Source organism: Piliocolobus tephrosceles, unplaced genomic scaffold (assembly GCF_002776525.5).
Source record: "Piliocolobus tephrosceles isolate RC106 unplaced genomic scaffold, ASM277652v3 unscaffolded_40, whole genome shotgun sequence".
Taxonomy (NCBI): Eukaryota; Metazoa; Chordata; class Mammalia; order Primates; family Cercopithecidae; genus Piliocolobus; species Piliocolobus tephrosceles.
In genome coordinates, this window is record NW_022324309.1 from 492,638 (window position 1) to 510,963 (window position 18,326).

Sequence of the window (18,326 nt, forward strand, 5' to 3'; positions counted from 1 at the left end):
CAGGAAAAGTAAGAAATTGAATATTTTCCCTGTGGGCAAAGGGATGCCTCTAAGATAGTGAACAGGAGGTTATCATAATCTGATTTACTTTTTAAGCCCATTCTGCTGCTGTGTGGAGAACAGATTGAAGAGAATTGTGAACAGAGGCTGAGAAACCAGTTGCAAGGCCATTCAGGGGTCCAGATGAGGAGCAGGGTGGCTTGACCTAGGTTGGCGAGATGGCGAGGTGGTAGTCTAAAAAAGGAGAAATGTGGATACGTTTTGAAGGTAGAAACAAGAATTGGTGTTGGGGTGTGAGAGGCTAAAGACACAGAGTTCAAGGATGACTCTTCAGCCATTATTTGAATGGTGGTGCCGTTGACTGAGAGATCAGATGGGGGAGCAACCAGTCAGGAGGAGGAATGGGAGGGAAACATGAAATGAGGAGGTGGAGAGGCACACAGGTTCCTGTTCATTCAGCAGCTTACCTATTGAGGCTGGTTCTTACTCACCTCCCCCTTCTCAGGCCTTGTCTTGTTTGCTCTGTAACCTGACTGAAGGCCCTACCAGAAAATTTCTCTCCTGGACAATTTGGTGATTCTTTTCCCATTCACTTCCTCTCTCTACCTTTCTTCTCCCCAGTCACTGCAACCCCTTTTTCCAACAAAAGTATCCTACCACGTCTAAATAAACAGAAGAATAACAGTAGCTATTTGCCCATCCTAGTGTGACAGCGAGGTTCCCACAGCTCCAGGTACCCATTGCTATAAAAACAGTCCTGGCAGAGGTGTCTGTTTCTCAGTCACCATAAAATCAGGGGTTATTTTCAAACAGATGGTGCCTCAAATCACAAGTCTAATCTTTTGAAGGATAGTGGAGTGTTCCAGTGTGATGTATTCAGATAAGAAGGTGAGAAGATGCTTAGGAAAATGCTCACCCTAACAAGGGTTCAATCTATTCAATGTTTGGGATGGAAGCCAGAGTGAAGTTAGGGAAGTTTGAAACAAAGAACTCAAATCAGAATTAGAAAGCCTTAAGTTACATTCTGAACACTGAAAAGAAAAAAGAAAAAAAACACACGAAGTTCTTAGATCACCTTCTCCATATGAGAGGTTCGTGTGAGAAGGAGATGCAGGCTCCATATCAAAAAGAGGAAAAATGAAGACAAAATTTAAACAATGATAAAAGGCAGATTGAATCAGTCAGCTTTTGCAGAGCAAATCACCTCCAAACTTAGTGACTTCAAATAAGCATTTATTATTTCTTTTGGTTCTATAAATTATCTGGACGGCCTCTGCTCATCTCTATAGGCAGGTGGTGGCTAAGCTTGACTGAGTAGTCTAGCCTGCCTTCACTCATGCTCCTGCATATTGGCTGGGTATCAGCTAGGGCCATTGGGATGACTTGGCCGTGTGCCTGTCATCATCTTGCAGTCCACCTAATGTTCCACCACACGGTGGCAATTTCAGGATTCTTAAGAATTGCAAGAGAACAAAGCCACTTGAAAAGGCCAAGTCCTTCTCAAGTTTTTGCTTGTATAGTAGATTGAATGGCCACCCCCAAAATGATATGTCCATATCCTAACCTCCTGAACCAGTGAATATTACCTTGTTTGGACAAAGGGCCTTGGCAGATGTAATTAAATTAAAGATATCAACATGAGATCTTCCTAAACTATCCAGATGGGCCCTGTGTATGTCCTTGGAAGAGAAAGTCAGAGATTTGACACAGAAGAGAAGACACACAAAGGAGAAGATACATCTTCACATCTTCACTCATGTGAAGATGAAGACAGAGATTAGGGTTTTGCACCCACAAGCCAAGGAATGCCAACAACCACCAGGAGTTGAAAGAGACAATGAATGAATTGTCCCTAACATCTTTAAGGGGAAGCATGGCCATGTGAACGTCTTGATTTCTGGACTTCTAGCCTCTAAAACTGCAAGAGAATAAATTTCTCTTGTTTTAAGTTGTCAAGTTTGCAGCAATTTGTTACAGCAGTCCTAAAAAGCAAAAGGAGTTTACATTACATTTGCTACATATCTCATTGGCCAAAGAACATCACATGAACAAGCCAATATTCAAGGGGTGAAAAAATAGACTCCACCACTGGATGTGAGAAGTTGCAAAGTCACACTGCAAAGGGGTGTGCATACTGGGGTGGGAAGAATTTGTGACGACTTTTTTGCAAACTTCCACACTAATGAAAATAAATACTTTCATGTTAGGGCAGATTACCAGCAGGTTTGGCAGGATGTAATTTAAATGTGAGAACAGGGAAATATTTAAACTGAGGGCAAGAGAAAACTAGAGAAGTGGGAAGTGGAGACGAGTATCTTGACTGATGACTTACCGACTAAAAGAGAAGTAAGTTTATAATGGTTATATGTCCCTCATCAAGTAAGAGATAGAAACAGTATAATTTCACCCACAATAAATGGGTTGAAAATTCATGCATTTAATCTATATCTTCTTGCATATGTAAGTTTGTTCATATGATCATGAAGCCAAAACAACTCAAGGAAAAGCAATATTGAATATTTCAGTAATCATTCACAGCTAATTGGACTCAGTTGTACTCCAGAACTGTTTGGGAATTCCTGCTCTGTGCTGGGCCATGTGAAGAAAGACTCAAAAAGAAATATTGGTTCTTGCTTTCAAGAAACCCTCCAGTAGGGGAGAAATATGTATTTATAAATAACTAATACAGGGCAAAATGCAAGGCATGATTCAGAGTTGCAGAGATAGTGAAGAGTAGGAGAGAATTATTCAGGCTGGAGAAAGTGAATAGGTTTCATAGAATGGATGGTATTTTAGCTGTGCTTCAAAGAATGAGTAGGGTTTCTTTAAAAATGAAGAGGGATGTTTACATTTGCTTTGCCAAGGCAGCATGAATCATGCAGGTGAAAACATAGGTTATAGTCTTGGAACTATGAACTGCCTTATTTGGCCAGAATTTGAATGTCCGTAAGAGAAGGGAGAATCCTAGGGTGGCCTGAGGTGAGAGGGATGGGGAAGGAAGGAAGAGAAAAAGACACAGGATTTGTCGTAAGTTAGACCAGATAAAGATATACTACAGATGAAACCTGAAAAGCTTGAATTTCATGGAATGTAAAATGTAAAGTGACACTACTGTCATTTTACGCTTCTGAATGTATTCTCAGATATGGTCTTATTTGAAACTTTTTTTTTTTTCTTTGAGACAAGAGTGTCTTTTTTCACCCAGGCTGGAGTGCAGTTGCAAATCTTGGCTCACTGCAACCTCTACCTTCTGTGTTCAAGTGATTCTCCTGCCTCAACCTCCCAAGTAGCTGGGACTATAGACATGCACCACCATGCCCGGCATTTTTTTTTGTATTTTTTGTAGAGATGGGCTTTTACCATGTTAGCCAGGATGGTCTTGACCTCCTGACCTTGTGATCCGCCTGCCTCAGCTTCCCAAAGTGCTGGGATTATAGGCGTGAGCCGCCACGCCTGGCCTTATTTGAAACCTTTAAGAAACCCAGGAGATAGGTTGATATGTTTATATATACTCTATGGATGAGGAAATAAAGATTCATGATTTAGTGAAGAGGACAGAACTAATAAAATGTGGTTAGGATTGGGACTCAGATCTCCAGTGACCAAAATCTCTCTTAGTTACCACTGACAGCTTGTAGTACTGCTCTGCATTCCCCTCATAAAGCTTGTTGGCTGCTCAACCCAAGAGCTCAATGCCTGAGGCAAGGATGCTACCTTCAAGTTTGTCCTTTACACCCTTGAGTTCTATGCCTACCTTCATGAGCTGATGAACTGTAAGTGCAAAAAGAGACAGGTTTTCTTCTGTAAAAGCAAAGCTGAATATTTATAACATTCTTAATATAGGACAATCAACTTAAAGCATTTCAGATGAATTAAATGTAGGTATAACAACTTTCAAAATTTGGGGGGAAGCCGTAAAACCTAGAGTGATTCTGCCCTGGGATTTCTTTGCAAGTGTCTTTATGTTCTTGGTCTAACTGCAGTTAAGTCAAGCCTATGGGTGAGGTTTCTGTGAGTTAGATGACTTGCAATTCCAATTAGTTCACCCATAGTCAAAGGCCTTGACCATATGTCAAAAGATTGACAAAGGAATACAGGTTTAATTTTTTTTAATTTTTTTAAAAAAGTTTAAGAATTGGGTATATCACTTTTTGAGTTCTCATATAAAAATAATGTACTTTGTAGTAAAAAGGATAAAGGTACTTCTAGTGTTTACTGTTTATTTTACTATTGTGTGCATAAACATACATGCGTGCATAGTCATCTATTGATTAATTGCTATGTCCTTCAAGCAGAAATGAATTAGCACCTTATGGTTTTATATGCTGACTTGGAATGTTCAAGATAAGTTCAGCTACAATTGATTCATATCCTTCTGTAAATGTTGGGGGCTTCTGTTCTTTATGAGCAGGGAACTAACATGATTGGAACTGGCCTTCATAAGGATGATGACTGGCAACAATGGAAAAAAAATTATTAAGGGCAGGGAAGTCAGTAGTCAGTACTCAGGGCACACAGAGATGACATGGATTTGGGCTATCTAGCATTATATTTGACTAGATGCTAAATCATGAACTTTTAAATTATACATAATTAAGTACCCACTGAAAGTACAGCGTGTAAAAGAATGAATATTGTTTGGTGTGAGAGAGGTGTAAGGTAACTGACAGGAGAAAGGTGTGAGAAAACAGCAGAGTTGTCATAAATTTCCTATAGATTCAACAGACTTTAACACTACAGCCACTTAAAAGTTAGGGCACATTACTCTATCATGTTCTTTATTGTACAACCAGAACCCATTTTTTTTTTTATAATGAATACATTTCCTTTTCTTTTGTGATTGACCAGGAGACTTAATAAGACCTAAAAGAGATACCCTGCATAAAATATCCAGAATATAAATTGAAAACATTTTCCCTTTTTACTTTCTTAATCGTTTGAGAGTATTTAGAGATATGAGATAGGTACCTTTCTGCCAAATGAATCCTTATTTGCAAATTTTTGTACTGCCTGTAACAAATATTACTTGGTACGAATATTACCAGATTTCAATGTCATCTTCTAGTCAAGATAATTAATAAAAGATGGATTGTTTGCAAACGAGCTGTCAGAATTTATTTTATTGGAAGTTCAAAGAAGGCTTGGTTTTGACTTTAATGGGAATAGTTGTGACCTGCTCCAACAATGGCATTCATATAAAGAAAATGGGCAGGCGTATACGTAGAGAGTTCAATGATAAAATCTTTACAACTTTAGCTTTTGCTCTTTGCTGTTAAATCTCTCTGCTCCTTTATATCCCACTGAGAGATTCCAGAAGGGATAATAAAGAAAACCTGCCAGTTTTCTAAGAAGGTTGAATATAATGCAATCAAGGGTCTATCATTCAAAGCAAATAATTAAATTTTTATTCTATTCACAGCCTTTTGTATTTCTGAACTCTGCTTCTGAACAGTTCCCTTATATGCTTGTAGTAGAGTTTCAAGTTTTCAGCTGTGAAACTGATTAAATTGTATGGAATCTACATTCTGAATTTCCAAGTTGAATATATGCTATAAAGTTTAGGGCTGTTAAGAAGTACGAATGAGTAAAATTATTCATGTCACTGGAAACAGAAAACTTATTTAAATATTGGAGTTTTTAATCTAATTCCAAGGAAGGAGTAAATGTATCCTAATTTAGGTTCAGCCAATTTGGTTTTCTGTGGTTTACCCTAAAGCAAGCCAATTTTCAGTGAACTAAAACAAATGATGAGAGTATTTATATTCTTAAATCATTTGACGTAACATGAATTTTTTTCTTGATCTAGGCAATTTGATTTAAGTTGCAAAGAAATATTCTTAGTTTTTCCAAAAGGTAATTAGGCTACATAAATTCTCAAGTTATTGAGTTGTTGTTAATTGTGTGGATGTAAAGGCATGTGCTTGAGAATTGTGACAGTTTCAAACATATTTTAGATAAAAGTAAAAATACAGATGATTCATTCTTCTAGATTTCAGGGTCCATCCATAGTCCTAAACCTAATATGATCAAAACCACAAAGGCAGAAGTAATGCTGGGGCTTTGCAGCAAAGCAGATTGGCTTCAACACCCATGTTGGTTGCCCCCAGCTGTATAACCTTAGTCATGTACCTTGCATTCTCAACCCCAAGTTTCTTCATCTATAAAATGAGGATGATGAGTACCACCTTCATAGCATTGCTATGAATACAAACAAAGCAGTGCATGTAAAATGCACGGTGTCTGCCACGTAGTGTCAGCTTGGCTAAGGGTACTATTAAGGTGATTATTATTAAATACAACATAGAAAATCTCTCTCTCCCCCCATATATATACACACACACACGTATATACATATATATACATGTATATACCTATATATACACATGTATATACACATATATACACACACACATGTATACACACACACACACACACACACACACACACACACATATATATATGATCTCGGCTCTCGGCTCACTGCAACCTCTGCCTCCCGGGTTCAAGTGATTCTCCTGCCTCAACCTCCCGAGTAGCTGGGATTACAGATGAGTACCACCATGCTAGGGTATATTTTGTATTTTTAGTGGAGATGGGGTTTTGCCATATTGGCCAGGTTTGTTTCAAACTACTGACCTCAGGTGATCCACCTGCCTCGGCTGCCCAAAGTGCTGGGATTCCAGGCATGAGTCACCATGCCCAGCCAAATTATATTCAAATACAACATGTGCATTAAATTAAAAAATTACATTACTACTTAGGTTTGTAATTTAGTCATTTTTCTCCATTTCTCTATCTTTTTTTCTCTTTTTCTTCTATTGTTAAAAATCTGATTTTTTTTTTCCTTCTAAATCACCTTCCTCTTCCAAGGGTCCAGGATCCTTCTTTGAACTTCCTTCAAAGAAGGAACCAAGCCTTCTTTGAACCAAGCCTTCTTTGAACTTCCAATAAAATAAATTCTGACAGCTCGTTTGCAAACAATCCATCTTTTATTAATTATCTTGACTAGAAGATGACATTGAAATCCGGTAATATTCGTACCAAGTAATATTTGTTACAGGCAGTACAAAAAATCCTTTAGATTTTCCTTCTAAATCACCTTCCTCTTCCAAGGGTCCTCTTCCAAGGGTCCAGCCGGTGAAGTGCTCACCGGCACTTCATTTTCGGCCACAGCTCTCTCAGATGTGTTTTGGAGTGGGGGCAGGCAGCCGTATCCAGAGCTGGGTGTCATATGCCTTTGGGGATCCATGATGACTCCCCAGGGGACTCAGAGGCACATGGACAATTTTGAGAGAATCAGTGCCCAGAAGTTCACCTTTCATATGGATCATATGTTGAAACTTTCTAAAGTTTGATTTTGCTGAAAAGATACCTCTTAAGCAGGTTGTTCTCTCCCATTCTTTGTATACATCCTTCTGCTCTTCAAAAGAAAGACCCAGCTTTTGCTAGCTCTGACATGATAATGATGGTTACTCAAAGGTAAAAAAAAATTTGCAAAAAAAAAAAAAAAAAAAAGAGAGAGAAAGAAACAGACAAATTTAACTATGTTGTTCTTTAGAGCAAGTGAAGGATGCTAATCACTAGGTAACAAATCCTTCACAATTCAGCTGGTTTTCAGTTCTTTGTTTTTAACAAGATTGAATATTTCATGATAAACCACTATGTAATTTTTAACATGCACCTTGGAGGGAGTTGAAAGAACTGAGCCATGTTGCTATAACTAAACCCTTCCATCCACATCTGTGTATTTATGTGAACAAATTTTCTTCATGCTTATATTTAAAATAATATTAATACTGATGTTGAACCCTTCTTGTTCTAGCATTGAGTGACATTCTTTTAATGGATATGTGAATTAATCTAATAAAACGAAACAGGCTGGGCACGGTTGCTCACTTCTGTAATCCCAGCACTTTGGGAGGCCGAGGCAGGCGGATCATGAGGTCAGGAGTTCGAGAACAGCCTGGCCAACACGGTGAAACCTGTCTCTACTAAAAATACAAAAATTAGCTGGGCATGGTGGTGCATGCCTATAATCCCAGCTACTAAGGAGGCTGAGGCAGGAGAATCGCTTGAACCAGGGAGTCAGAGGTTGCAGTGAGCTGAGATCGCGCCACTGCACTCCAGCCTGGCTACAGAGCAAGACTGTCTCAAAAAAAAAAGAAAGAAAGAAAAAAGAAAAAAAACACATATCTATCTGGGAGATTGCATTAGGTCATTCCTCTGTTGCTATAAGTACCTGAGACTGTGTGGTTTATAAACAAAAGACATTTAATTGGCTCACTGTCCTGCAGGCTGTATAGGAAGTATGGTACAGGCATCTGCTCAGCTTCTGGAGAGGCCATGAGTAGCTGTTACCGATAAGAGAAGGCAAAGGAGGACCAGGCATCTCACATGGTGGGAACAGTAGCAAGAGGCGTTGGCAGGGAGGCACCACACTTTAACAACTAGATCTCCTGAAAACTTATTCACAATGGCAAAAATAGCACCAAGCCATGAGGGATCCGCCCCCATGACCCAAGCACTTCTCAACAGGCCCCACCCCAACAACATGATATTTGGTGGGAACCTATATTCAGACAAATCAGAGCTGCATTTCCAGTACAATTTTACTTTTTGTTCTAGAAATTATTTAATATGATTTGTAATGTATTTCTCTTGTTCTGACTAATTATGTATGACCAATAATTTTAACTATTTGGAATAACTTTTTTTTTTTTTTAACTTAGAGCCATATGGTCGCTGAAATTCTAAAGTTTAAATTTATAAACTTTTTTTTTCTATTGAGAATTATAGGACAATCAAGAAATATATTTTTTCTTTTCTTTTCTTTTTTTTTTTTTGAGATGGAGTCTCGCTGTTGCCCAGGCTGGAGTGCAGTGACACAATCTTGACTGACTGCAACTTCCGCCTCCTGGGTTCAAGTGATTCTCCTGCCTTAGTAGAGACGGGTTTCACCATTTTCGTTGGGCTAGTCTTGAACTCCTGACCTTGTGATCCGCTCACCTTGGCCTCCCAAAGTTCTGGGATTACAGGAGTGAGCCACCATGTCCGGTCCCAAAGATTTTCATATGTAAAAATATTAGGACGAAATTCTGAGGTATTTGGGTTACTTCAGATTCATTTTAAGAGTTCTGGCCAGGCATTATTGACATTTGAAGGCAACCCAAACATGGCATCAGTAGATGAAGGGATAAACAAAATGTAGTATATGCCTACAACAAATATCATCCAGCCTTAAAAAGGAAGGAAATCGTGATACATGCTACAACATGAATGACCCTTGACGATACTTGCTAAGTGAAATAATCTAGTCATGAAGACACTGGATTATTCCACTTATATGAGGTATCTAGAGTAGTCAAATGCATAAAAACAGAAAGTAGAATGTGGTTGCCGGGGGCTGGGAGAAGGGGGAAATGGGGACATGTTTACTGGGTATATAATTTCAGTTGTGCAAAAAGTTCTAGAGATTGGTTGCACAATAGTGTAAAAATACTTAAAGCTACTAAAGTGTACACTTAGAAAGGATTATGATACATTGCACGTTACAGGTATATGACTACAATTCAAACTTTTAAAAATAATTTTGCAGTCTTCACAGCTGCATTTTCTCCAATTATCATGTTTATCCACTTGCTAATTTTATAACAACAAAGCCCCTAAAAGCAATTATTTCAAGGTAGAAATTTTGCAAAAGAAAATGAAACAAAAAATAACCCCTCCATTACTCTATTTCTCAGTTCCAACAAATAGTGGAAATATTTTCTATTTTCATGCCACCTAATTTTAGTCTCTGTTTTATTCTTGAACACCTTTTTATCCTTGATTTTTTTAGGACGCAAAATATCAACAGCAAGCTTGAATACTGGCAAGAATGAGCTATGAACATGGGTGTGTAAATATGTCTTTGAGACCCTGCTTTCAATTATGCTGACTGTATACCCAGAAGTGGAATTGCTGGATTGTATGGTAGTTCTATTTGTAATTTCTTGAGGAACCACCAAATTGCTATTCAAGTGACTGCACCATGTTACTTTTCCACCATCAAAGCACAGGGATTCCAGTCTCTTAATATCCTCACCAATGATTATTTTCTGTTTTGTTTTTGTTAGTCACCATCCTAATGGGTGTGAGGCAATATCTCACTGTGGTTCTCATTTGCATTTCCCTAGTGATTAGTGATATTGAGAATCTTTTTAATATGATGTTGGTGCAGAATGACCTTAAATACCAATATTCCTTCATCTGACTTTAGTACCAATATTCTTTAATCTGAGAAGATGAAAAGTTCTTTCATACATAGTAACATTGAGAGAAGCCCTGGTATACTTCAGTAAGGTATAATGCTGTTAAACATGACATTCTGCTGTGGTTTCTCATTCAAGAACATTACTTTGAAAAACCCTAATACTGGTAAATCTTTCATCCTCCATTCTAACTCATAGATTAAATTTTCTCATCTCCAAAATTCTCTCAAACAGCTATAAGCTTCTGTTCTTCAAAGGTTTTATTACAAGATACCAGAAATATTTATATTCTCCTTCTCTCACGAGATGCGAGCAAGAGATAAAAGCATGCTGTCCTGAGGAAAGTGATGTTACTCAGAAACTACAGTACGGTTTTTCTCTTATCAAGGTATCTGTGGTTTCTGTAACATCATAGGTTTGTTTATTCAACAGTATTTACTGAATACCTACTTAGCATTAAGCACTGGAATCCAGAAGATAAAATAGGACAGCTCCTGAACACCCCCCTCCAAAAAAAAAAAAAAAAAAAAAACCTCACAGTCTAGCAGAAAGAGCAGACAAGAAGGTCGGCAAGTTTAACACGGAACAAATGACATGTGTTGACATTGAGATCAATTCAGCCAAGCAAGGTCTTATGGGAGGATGGAGAGAAATAATGAGGCAGAACCCAGAACATAACATGGGAGGAGGAGTTGTAAAATATGTGGTGGAATGAAGTGGATACCAAGGACACCTTGGAAAAAGATATCAGATGTGATCGAAGTTTTTCTATATGCTTTTAAGTGCATTCTGTTGCTCTTATCCTTCCATTTTTAATTAATTGAAAATTTTAGTCCACCCACTTGTATCTGAATAAGTTTATTGAATGGATCAATGTTGTAAAAATGTAAATATCTTACTAGTTAGTGCTTGAATTTTACACAGGTACAAACTAATGATGGTGTGTTAGCTGACTGGTTTTACGACGTGATCTTACAAGGTCATTTTCTATATAATTTATTTTGCACTAAAAGTTACACTGAAGGAAGAAAATTTATAGTTTATAAAATAGTTTCATGTCATGTTAAAAGTTACAAGATGTTCTTTTATTCATATTTATTTTATTGCCAATGTACCGATTTCCTTGCGGACTTACATTCTCACATTTATTTAATTCAAAAACGTTGATTGGAAGTGTTGATATGGAGAGGAAGAAGTCTTCTTAATATTTAAGTTCATGGCTTGACTGTTTTAAATTAGCAGCGAAGGTGAAGGTGCCCCTTCAGGTATTTGTGAGTTAAGAAAGTGCCTGAGTGAAATTGTTCAGGTTCCAGTGGCATTTGAATGGAATTAACATCAAATAATTTCAGATTTGACATTGTCTCATGAGATCATTGAGCATAGTTCTGTCATTCTGCACTGAGACTCACAAAACTCATGTAATTTGACCAAGGAAATACAATTAGAGTAACAAATTACAATGTAACCGGACACTCAAAAAAGTGGTTCACTTAGTCTGAGTTAGTTACAACAATCGATAAAAGTTGTGCTTTCTTTGGGAGACTTTGAAAGTTTATGATTTTTTAAAAATTCATATTAAGCGTTCACATGAGTCTACTTTCATTTCTGGCATATGTAGTTTGCTTGCCACTATACTGAATGAATGTGAAATAAGGAATCTCACTCATCTGGATTTTTTTTTTTTTTTTTTTTTTGAGACGGAGTCTTGCTCTGTCACCCAGGCTGCAGTGCATTGGCGTGGTCTCGGCTCACTACAGCCTCTGCCTCCTGGGTTCAAGTGATTCTCCTGCCTCAGCCTCCTGAGTAGCTGGGATTACAGGTGTGTGCCACCATTCCTGGTTAATTTTTGTATTTTTGGTAGAGATAGGGTTTCATCATGTTGGCCAGGCTGGTCTTGAACTCCTGACCTCAGGTAATTTGCCCACCTCAGCCTCCGAAAGTGCTGGGATTATAGGCGTGAGCCACCATGCCCAGTTGTCTTGTTTTAATTAATAAAAAATAAAAGGAACTGACATGTACTGAATACAGATGTGCTGGGTGGTAGAATTCCTTATGTACATTCTCTCATTTAATCTCAGCGATACCTCTATAAAGTAGGCACTGTTATTGATCCCACAAAGTCTCACAACTTTGGCACAAAACCAAAGTTGAACCTAGACCTTTATACCTCTAGAGTCTATAGAGGTAATACCTATGTGCTATGCAACTTGTCCCCCAAAGCACAGAACACAGGGCTTTCTAAAGGCTGCAGTTCTAAAAGTTGAATTGAATGGCATCCCATATTTAAATGCTCATTGTTACATTAAGAAATTAAGAAATAATCATTTTCATTTTAAAGAAATAAGTGCAACCCTAAGACATTAATTTGCTAATTATTCTTCCTCATGGAGATATAATCTTATAATTAATCTTATTTATCTCATATGCTACATAGACATTTCCAACTTTCATATATTATTAACCTTAACCTCTATGATATTCAGGTAGCATTAAAATAGGAAAATGCAACAATGTCATAAATAAACCTTTCTACATAATGTGGTGAAATGAGTGAAATATGATGAGTTACTTTTACTTGGAAAAACATAATGTTACTCTGCTTTGATTCAAGGGTGTTAACATTTTTAGTGTTAGCAATAATTTGTTTTCTTTTAATCATACAATTATTACATTTATTTTCCTTAGTAAAATGGAAAAACATCCCAATTGCCAAATACTAATGACACATTCTTAGGGTCTCTATGTGTAATCTTATTAGGTTTCTGTTTTCAGCTGGAAAAGTTTATGAAGCCAGTATTTGTTTATCTTGGGGGAATTTTGCTTGTGCATTGAGAAGACACATTTGCCATTTTCTACAGGCAATCCAGGCCAATATTTGTCCTTCTTTATCATAGCAACAAAAGTTTTTCACTTTGCAATCCTGTGTAGTCTGGATAGATTTAGTCTGTTTTTCCAAAAAACATTAATAGAATACCTGCTGCATGTTTTTTCAAAAAATATTTTTTGTTCTTCATCTTTAAAAGAGTATGTTTATCCAGAGAAAGTTTATGAATCAATATGAGACTTGTTTCATATTTTTAAAAAATATCCACTTGAACTTTGATATGAAGCATCAAGAGGTAGTTTTGTTTTTATCATTTTAATATTTAAGCAAATACAAACAGTTATTTGTGATACTAACAATTGTGTTTTTAAGATGACACAGTTGAGCTTCATTCCCCCTTTTTTGTAATACCTCCGTATACTCTCTATCCACATGAAATAATTAAGAATTAAAACATCAACAGGACACTGGGATTCTCTCAGAATCTTCTCTGGTTGGCTAGATCTTGCACAGAATAACGGCATGAGGAAGAAGCAACTTTGATACATTTATTTTTGTTCTAATATACCCCCAAAATTGATGATAATACAAAACTAACATTTGAATTTCATACTTTAACATGACTTTTGAATACATTTTCTTCTAATTTGGCTTCACATCTCTCTGGTTGGTAGATATTAATCCCAATTTAAAGAGAAGGACACAAAGATTCGGAGGAGTGAGTGGCACGCCCAGCTCACCTAGTGATTAGAGTTACGAATGAAACTTCAGAGTTCTGATGACAAGACTTGCATTTTTCATGATTAGATGCTGTGAAATGAGGAAAATAAAATGGAGTAAGCACTTCTAAGGAAGTTTAAATTATAATATATTTAAACCTTTCTCTTTCAATATACTTGTATCTTAGATTACCAAACTTACTGATTAAGGAGTGTTTTTGGGGTGTGACAAGTAGAGATAACCTAGAACAATCCTTCAAATTGGTCACCTTGAAAATGATAGATAAACTGAGGCTGTTGTTTTAACACGTGAATCCTTTACTTTGTTCACAGCTGCAAACATTTTTTGAGACATTCCTGAGAGCCAGTTCACCTCATCAGGCTTTTGATATTATGAAGGAAGCAATTGGCAAACTCCTGCTAGCGGCTGAAGTATTCAGTGAAACATCTACTTTGGGACCAAAGACCTTCCACAGGTAAAAACAAATTTAATTTTAAAAAAAGAAAATAAAGAAAGAAACCTATCTTTTAAAAATTGCTGGTGTAAATATATAATTATCATAAGTAGGTGGTACTTGGAAAATTTTATGTCAATACACAAATATGATCTTCTAAACATATGTGGCCGTATTTATAGATCCTCAAACTTTAGAACATGTAACAGACTCAGTAGTATCTAAATAGTGGTAACAAGAAGTAAAGTACACATTTTAAAAGTTAAGCTTTTAATTGCAGCCCCCTTTTCAAGCGCAACTATTTCTATCATAGATACCTGGCATTGACTAGGTATAATCTTACTTATACGTAATAAATTTCATTCTCAAATATCCCACTGATTTCATAATGCAGAGCAGAAAATGAAGAACTTCATTAAGAAAATTCAATAACTCCTATTCCCATATCTGTTTACTTGAATATAACTTATTGCCTTTCTTCTAATGAAATGTTAAATCTAGTATGTCAAAAAGTGGGGGAAGCACATCAATTTAAACCTTATCATAATTTATACATGAATAAGTGCCTAGCATGTAGGAGTAGGAGGGTTTTCTTCTTCATATTTAGGTTTCCATGGATTAACTTTATTGCGTAGTTTAATGTGTCGTGAAGATTTAGGTATATTTTTATTTTCTGTAAGAAATAAAATAGAATCCAAATCCAAAAATTCATCACATGTAATTTTACATTATCCAAGCCACTGCTCTTTTTAATTAGTAGACATTGAAATTTAACTATAGTAAATATTAATGTGACACCAAATGAGAGTAAATGTAGCAAGAGGATATGGTTGTTTTTATTATTTTACTTTAAGTTCTGGAATACATGTGCAGAACGTGCAGGTTTGTCACATAGGTATACGTATGGCATGGTGATTTGCTGCACCCATCAATCCATCATCTAGGTTTTAAGCCCTGCATACATTAGGTATTTGTCCTAATGCTCTCCCTCCCCTTGCCCCCCTCCCCCCAACAGGCCCCTGTGCATGATGTTCCCCTCCCTATGTCCATGTGTTCTCATTGTTCAATTCCCACTTATGAGTGAGAACATGCGATGTTTGTTTTTCTGTTCCTGGGTTAGTTTGCTGAGAATGATGGTTTCCAGCTTCATACATGTCCCTGCAAAGGACTTGAACTCATTCCTTTTTATGACTGCATAGTATTCCATGGTGTGCATGTGCCACGTTTTCTTTATCCAGTCTATCATTGATGGGCATTTGGGTTGGTTCCAAGTTTTTGCTATTATAAATAGTGCTGTAATAAACATACGTGTGCATGTGTCTTTACTTTTATGGTACCTTTTGTTTTCATTTTAGATGCAGATTCTGCTTTCAACTTCTAACTTTTGATATTGGTTATGGCAGTTTCATGCACCCTGTAGTGCTCCAGGTCAGTATGCCAAAGGCCTCATGAGTGACGTGAGCTTCTACCTTGTGGTGAAAGATCAGTGTGTGTGTTGTTGTTGTTGTTTTCATTCATAGTAACCAATCTAAAAATAGCAATTTGCAAAAGTACTGTAGGTTTATATTCACTGTGGTTCAGAGAATTAACTAGTATGTGGAGGATCTATGAGTCCAATCCTGTCTATGTGTCTCTGTAAAATAAACATGAAGTTTTCTATAGTTCAAGTACTATTTGTGAAATAAATGTGGTATGAAGTCAAGCATGCATTAATGGAAAAAAGAAGACGTGTAGATAATAGAAAGTAACAGATTATCTGGTGTATTTACATGAGGTTATGAAAAGATAACCTTTATTACATATAGATATTTAGTTTAAAATTGGTTTATATTTAATTTAAAAAACCATGGGAATTTTTGAAATTCTTTTTCTGGTATAGATATGTGTAGAGTGAAGTGTTTTTATCTATTTTGATTCTTTTCCTGTCTCTCAAATTAAATACAGTCATTCAGATAATCTCCTCCAACATATTTTTTTTTCCTCTAACATAGCCCTTAGAAGCAAAAAGATAAAAAATAATTTATTAAATTAGTCTAAGAAAGTCATACGTTGGAATATGGGGTGGGAAAAAAGGAAGAAGGGGGAAATAAAATTATGTGTAACTAGAAATCAGCTTTGTATAACATTTATATGTCTTCAAACTATTATACAGGTAAACCAATTACATTATAGATGGCTCAGACGTTTGGTTAAATAGCTCCAAGATTTCTGCATAAAAATTTAAAACTTTATTAATTGATGCTTTTAAATAGTCATTGTTTCATTATTTTGCATGCATACCTAATAGTTTGTATTATGCTTTTTAAAATTGTTCAGAAAAAAAGTTATGTATTATCTTCCATGAAAGCATATTCTTCAACTATAAAGGGTATCAAGATAAACTAATGTGACTTTATAATATGTTAATTTTCTTATACTGTGGATTAAATAATTATGTCTTTAAATTATATCTTTAAAAAAACAAACATTACTCACATTTATAAAACTGTTGACCTCCAAAAAGACCACTAGATGTCAGTTCTGATCTATAATCCAACAGGAAGTAAATCATGTCTTAGAAATCATTCCATTGCCTTAAAAGTAAATTGATGAAAAATATTTGCCGTGCTTTTGTTCTTTCAAAGGTACACGAGCATTTAAATTTTCAAGATAATGATAATATGGATTTTGAGGACCAAAATACAGAAGAGTTCCTTTTAAATGATACTTTCAATTTTCTCTTCCCTAATGAATCATCGCTTTCCATATTTTCTGAGATATTTCAGAGACTTTATAGATCAGATGTATTGAAGGTAAGTGCATATTTGCATGCTGATAAATATTTTTTCAAGTCATTCCTTAGAAGATGTCTTTCTCTTTATTGTGCAATTCAGCAACTTGATCATTCACTTGAAATTAATTGGTATCTATTATATCGCACTTTAATTTTTTCTGACCTCTGGACTAAGATTATTTTTATGTCAGCTAACTAGTCAAGTCACTGATTATCATAAAATTATAGGTTGAAAATTAAGTAAAGTGTTCATAATTTCTTATTTTTTCTTTTTCTCTCTCTTTTTTTTTTTTTGACAGAGTCTCACTCTGCCACCCAGGCCGGAGTGCAGTGGCATGATCTCGGCTCACTGCAACCTCTGCCTCCCAGGTTCAAGTGATTCTTGTGCCTCAGCCTCCCAAGTAGCTGGGACTACAGGCATGCACCACCACACCTGGTTAATTTTTGCATTTTTAGTAGAAACGGGGTTTCACCATATTGGCCAGGCTGGTCTTGAACTCCTGACCTCGTGATCCGCCTGCCTCGGCCTCCCAAAGTGCTGGGATTACGAAACATTTGTGGATATTATGAATAATATATATTGTATACTCTAGAATATTCTTTTAGTTTTTAATTTTTTTCTTTCATCTTTTAAGTTCAGAGAGTACATGTGCAGGTCGTTGCATGTATTATAGAATAAAAGAAATGTTAGAACTCTTTAGAGGTAGTTTAAAATAGCAGTGAGTGCTCCAGATTGATGTCAGAGGATTTGAGTTATAATACTAATTTTTTTAAGCATTCACATCTATTGTCATGTTTGGGCAAATGCCAATGAATAGGGCATAGAACTTCAAAATAACATTGATTGATTTTTATAACACGTTAACATCTCCCCAATCTCACTACCAAAGCATTATTGAGCTATTTTATCCACGTCCTCCCTGTCAAATACGAAGCTTTCTTATATTCAGACACCACTGTGACAAGTTGAAGTTGCTATGTATTATTTAGCATTAATTAGCTCGGTTGTTCATATAACTCAAAATTTGATTGGTTTATGAAATGGGAGGTAATTGGGTTGAACATGGTTTGACTTTTTAGCAATTGCTTAAGTTTTTTCCCCCTACCAATACAGGGTGAAAACTATCAAAAGGAACTAAATCAGTGTCTATCCTTAGAAGAAATTAACTCAATTATGACTTTCATAAAGGAACTTGGAAGTCTGGGACAATTCCAACTGGTAAAGCAAAAGTGACATTTGATTCTTTCTTGGTGACTGAGATTAGAATAAATCATTGTAAGCTACCTGATTTTGACATCAAACTA

The 18,326-nt window shown here is 36.2% G+C and overlaps 1 protein-coding gene across 7 annotated transcripts in view; it reads left to right on the forward strand.

Annotated features, from left to right (window-relative positions):
- LOC113219499 (cadherin-like and PC-esterase domain-containing protein 1) overlaps positions 1-18,326 on the forward strand; it is a 308,433-nt gene that overhangs the window by 119,077 nt on the left and 171,030 nt on the right. For all 7 annotated transcript variants that reach the window (XM_026454317.1, XM_026454321.1, XM_026454323.1 and 4 more), the window contains exons 8-11: positions 14,127-14,269; positions 15,604-15,676; positions 16,873-17,040; positions 18,136-18,240. In XM_026454317.1, coding sequence (XP_026310102.1) covers positions 14,127-14,269; positions 15,604-15,676; positions 16,873-17,040; positions 18,136-18,240 — 489 coding nt within the window. The remainder of the gene's footprint in view (positions 1-14,126; positions 14,270-15,603; positions 15,677-16,872; positions 17,041-18,135; positions 18,241-18,326) is intronic.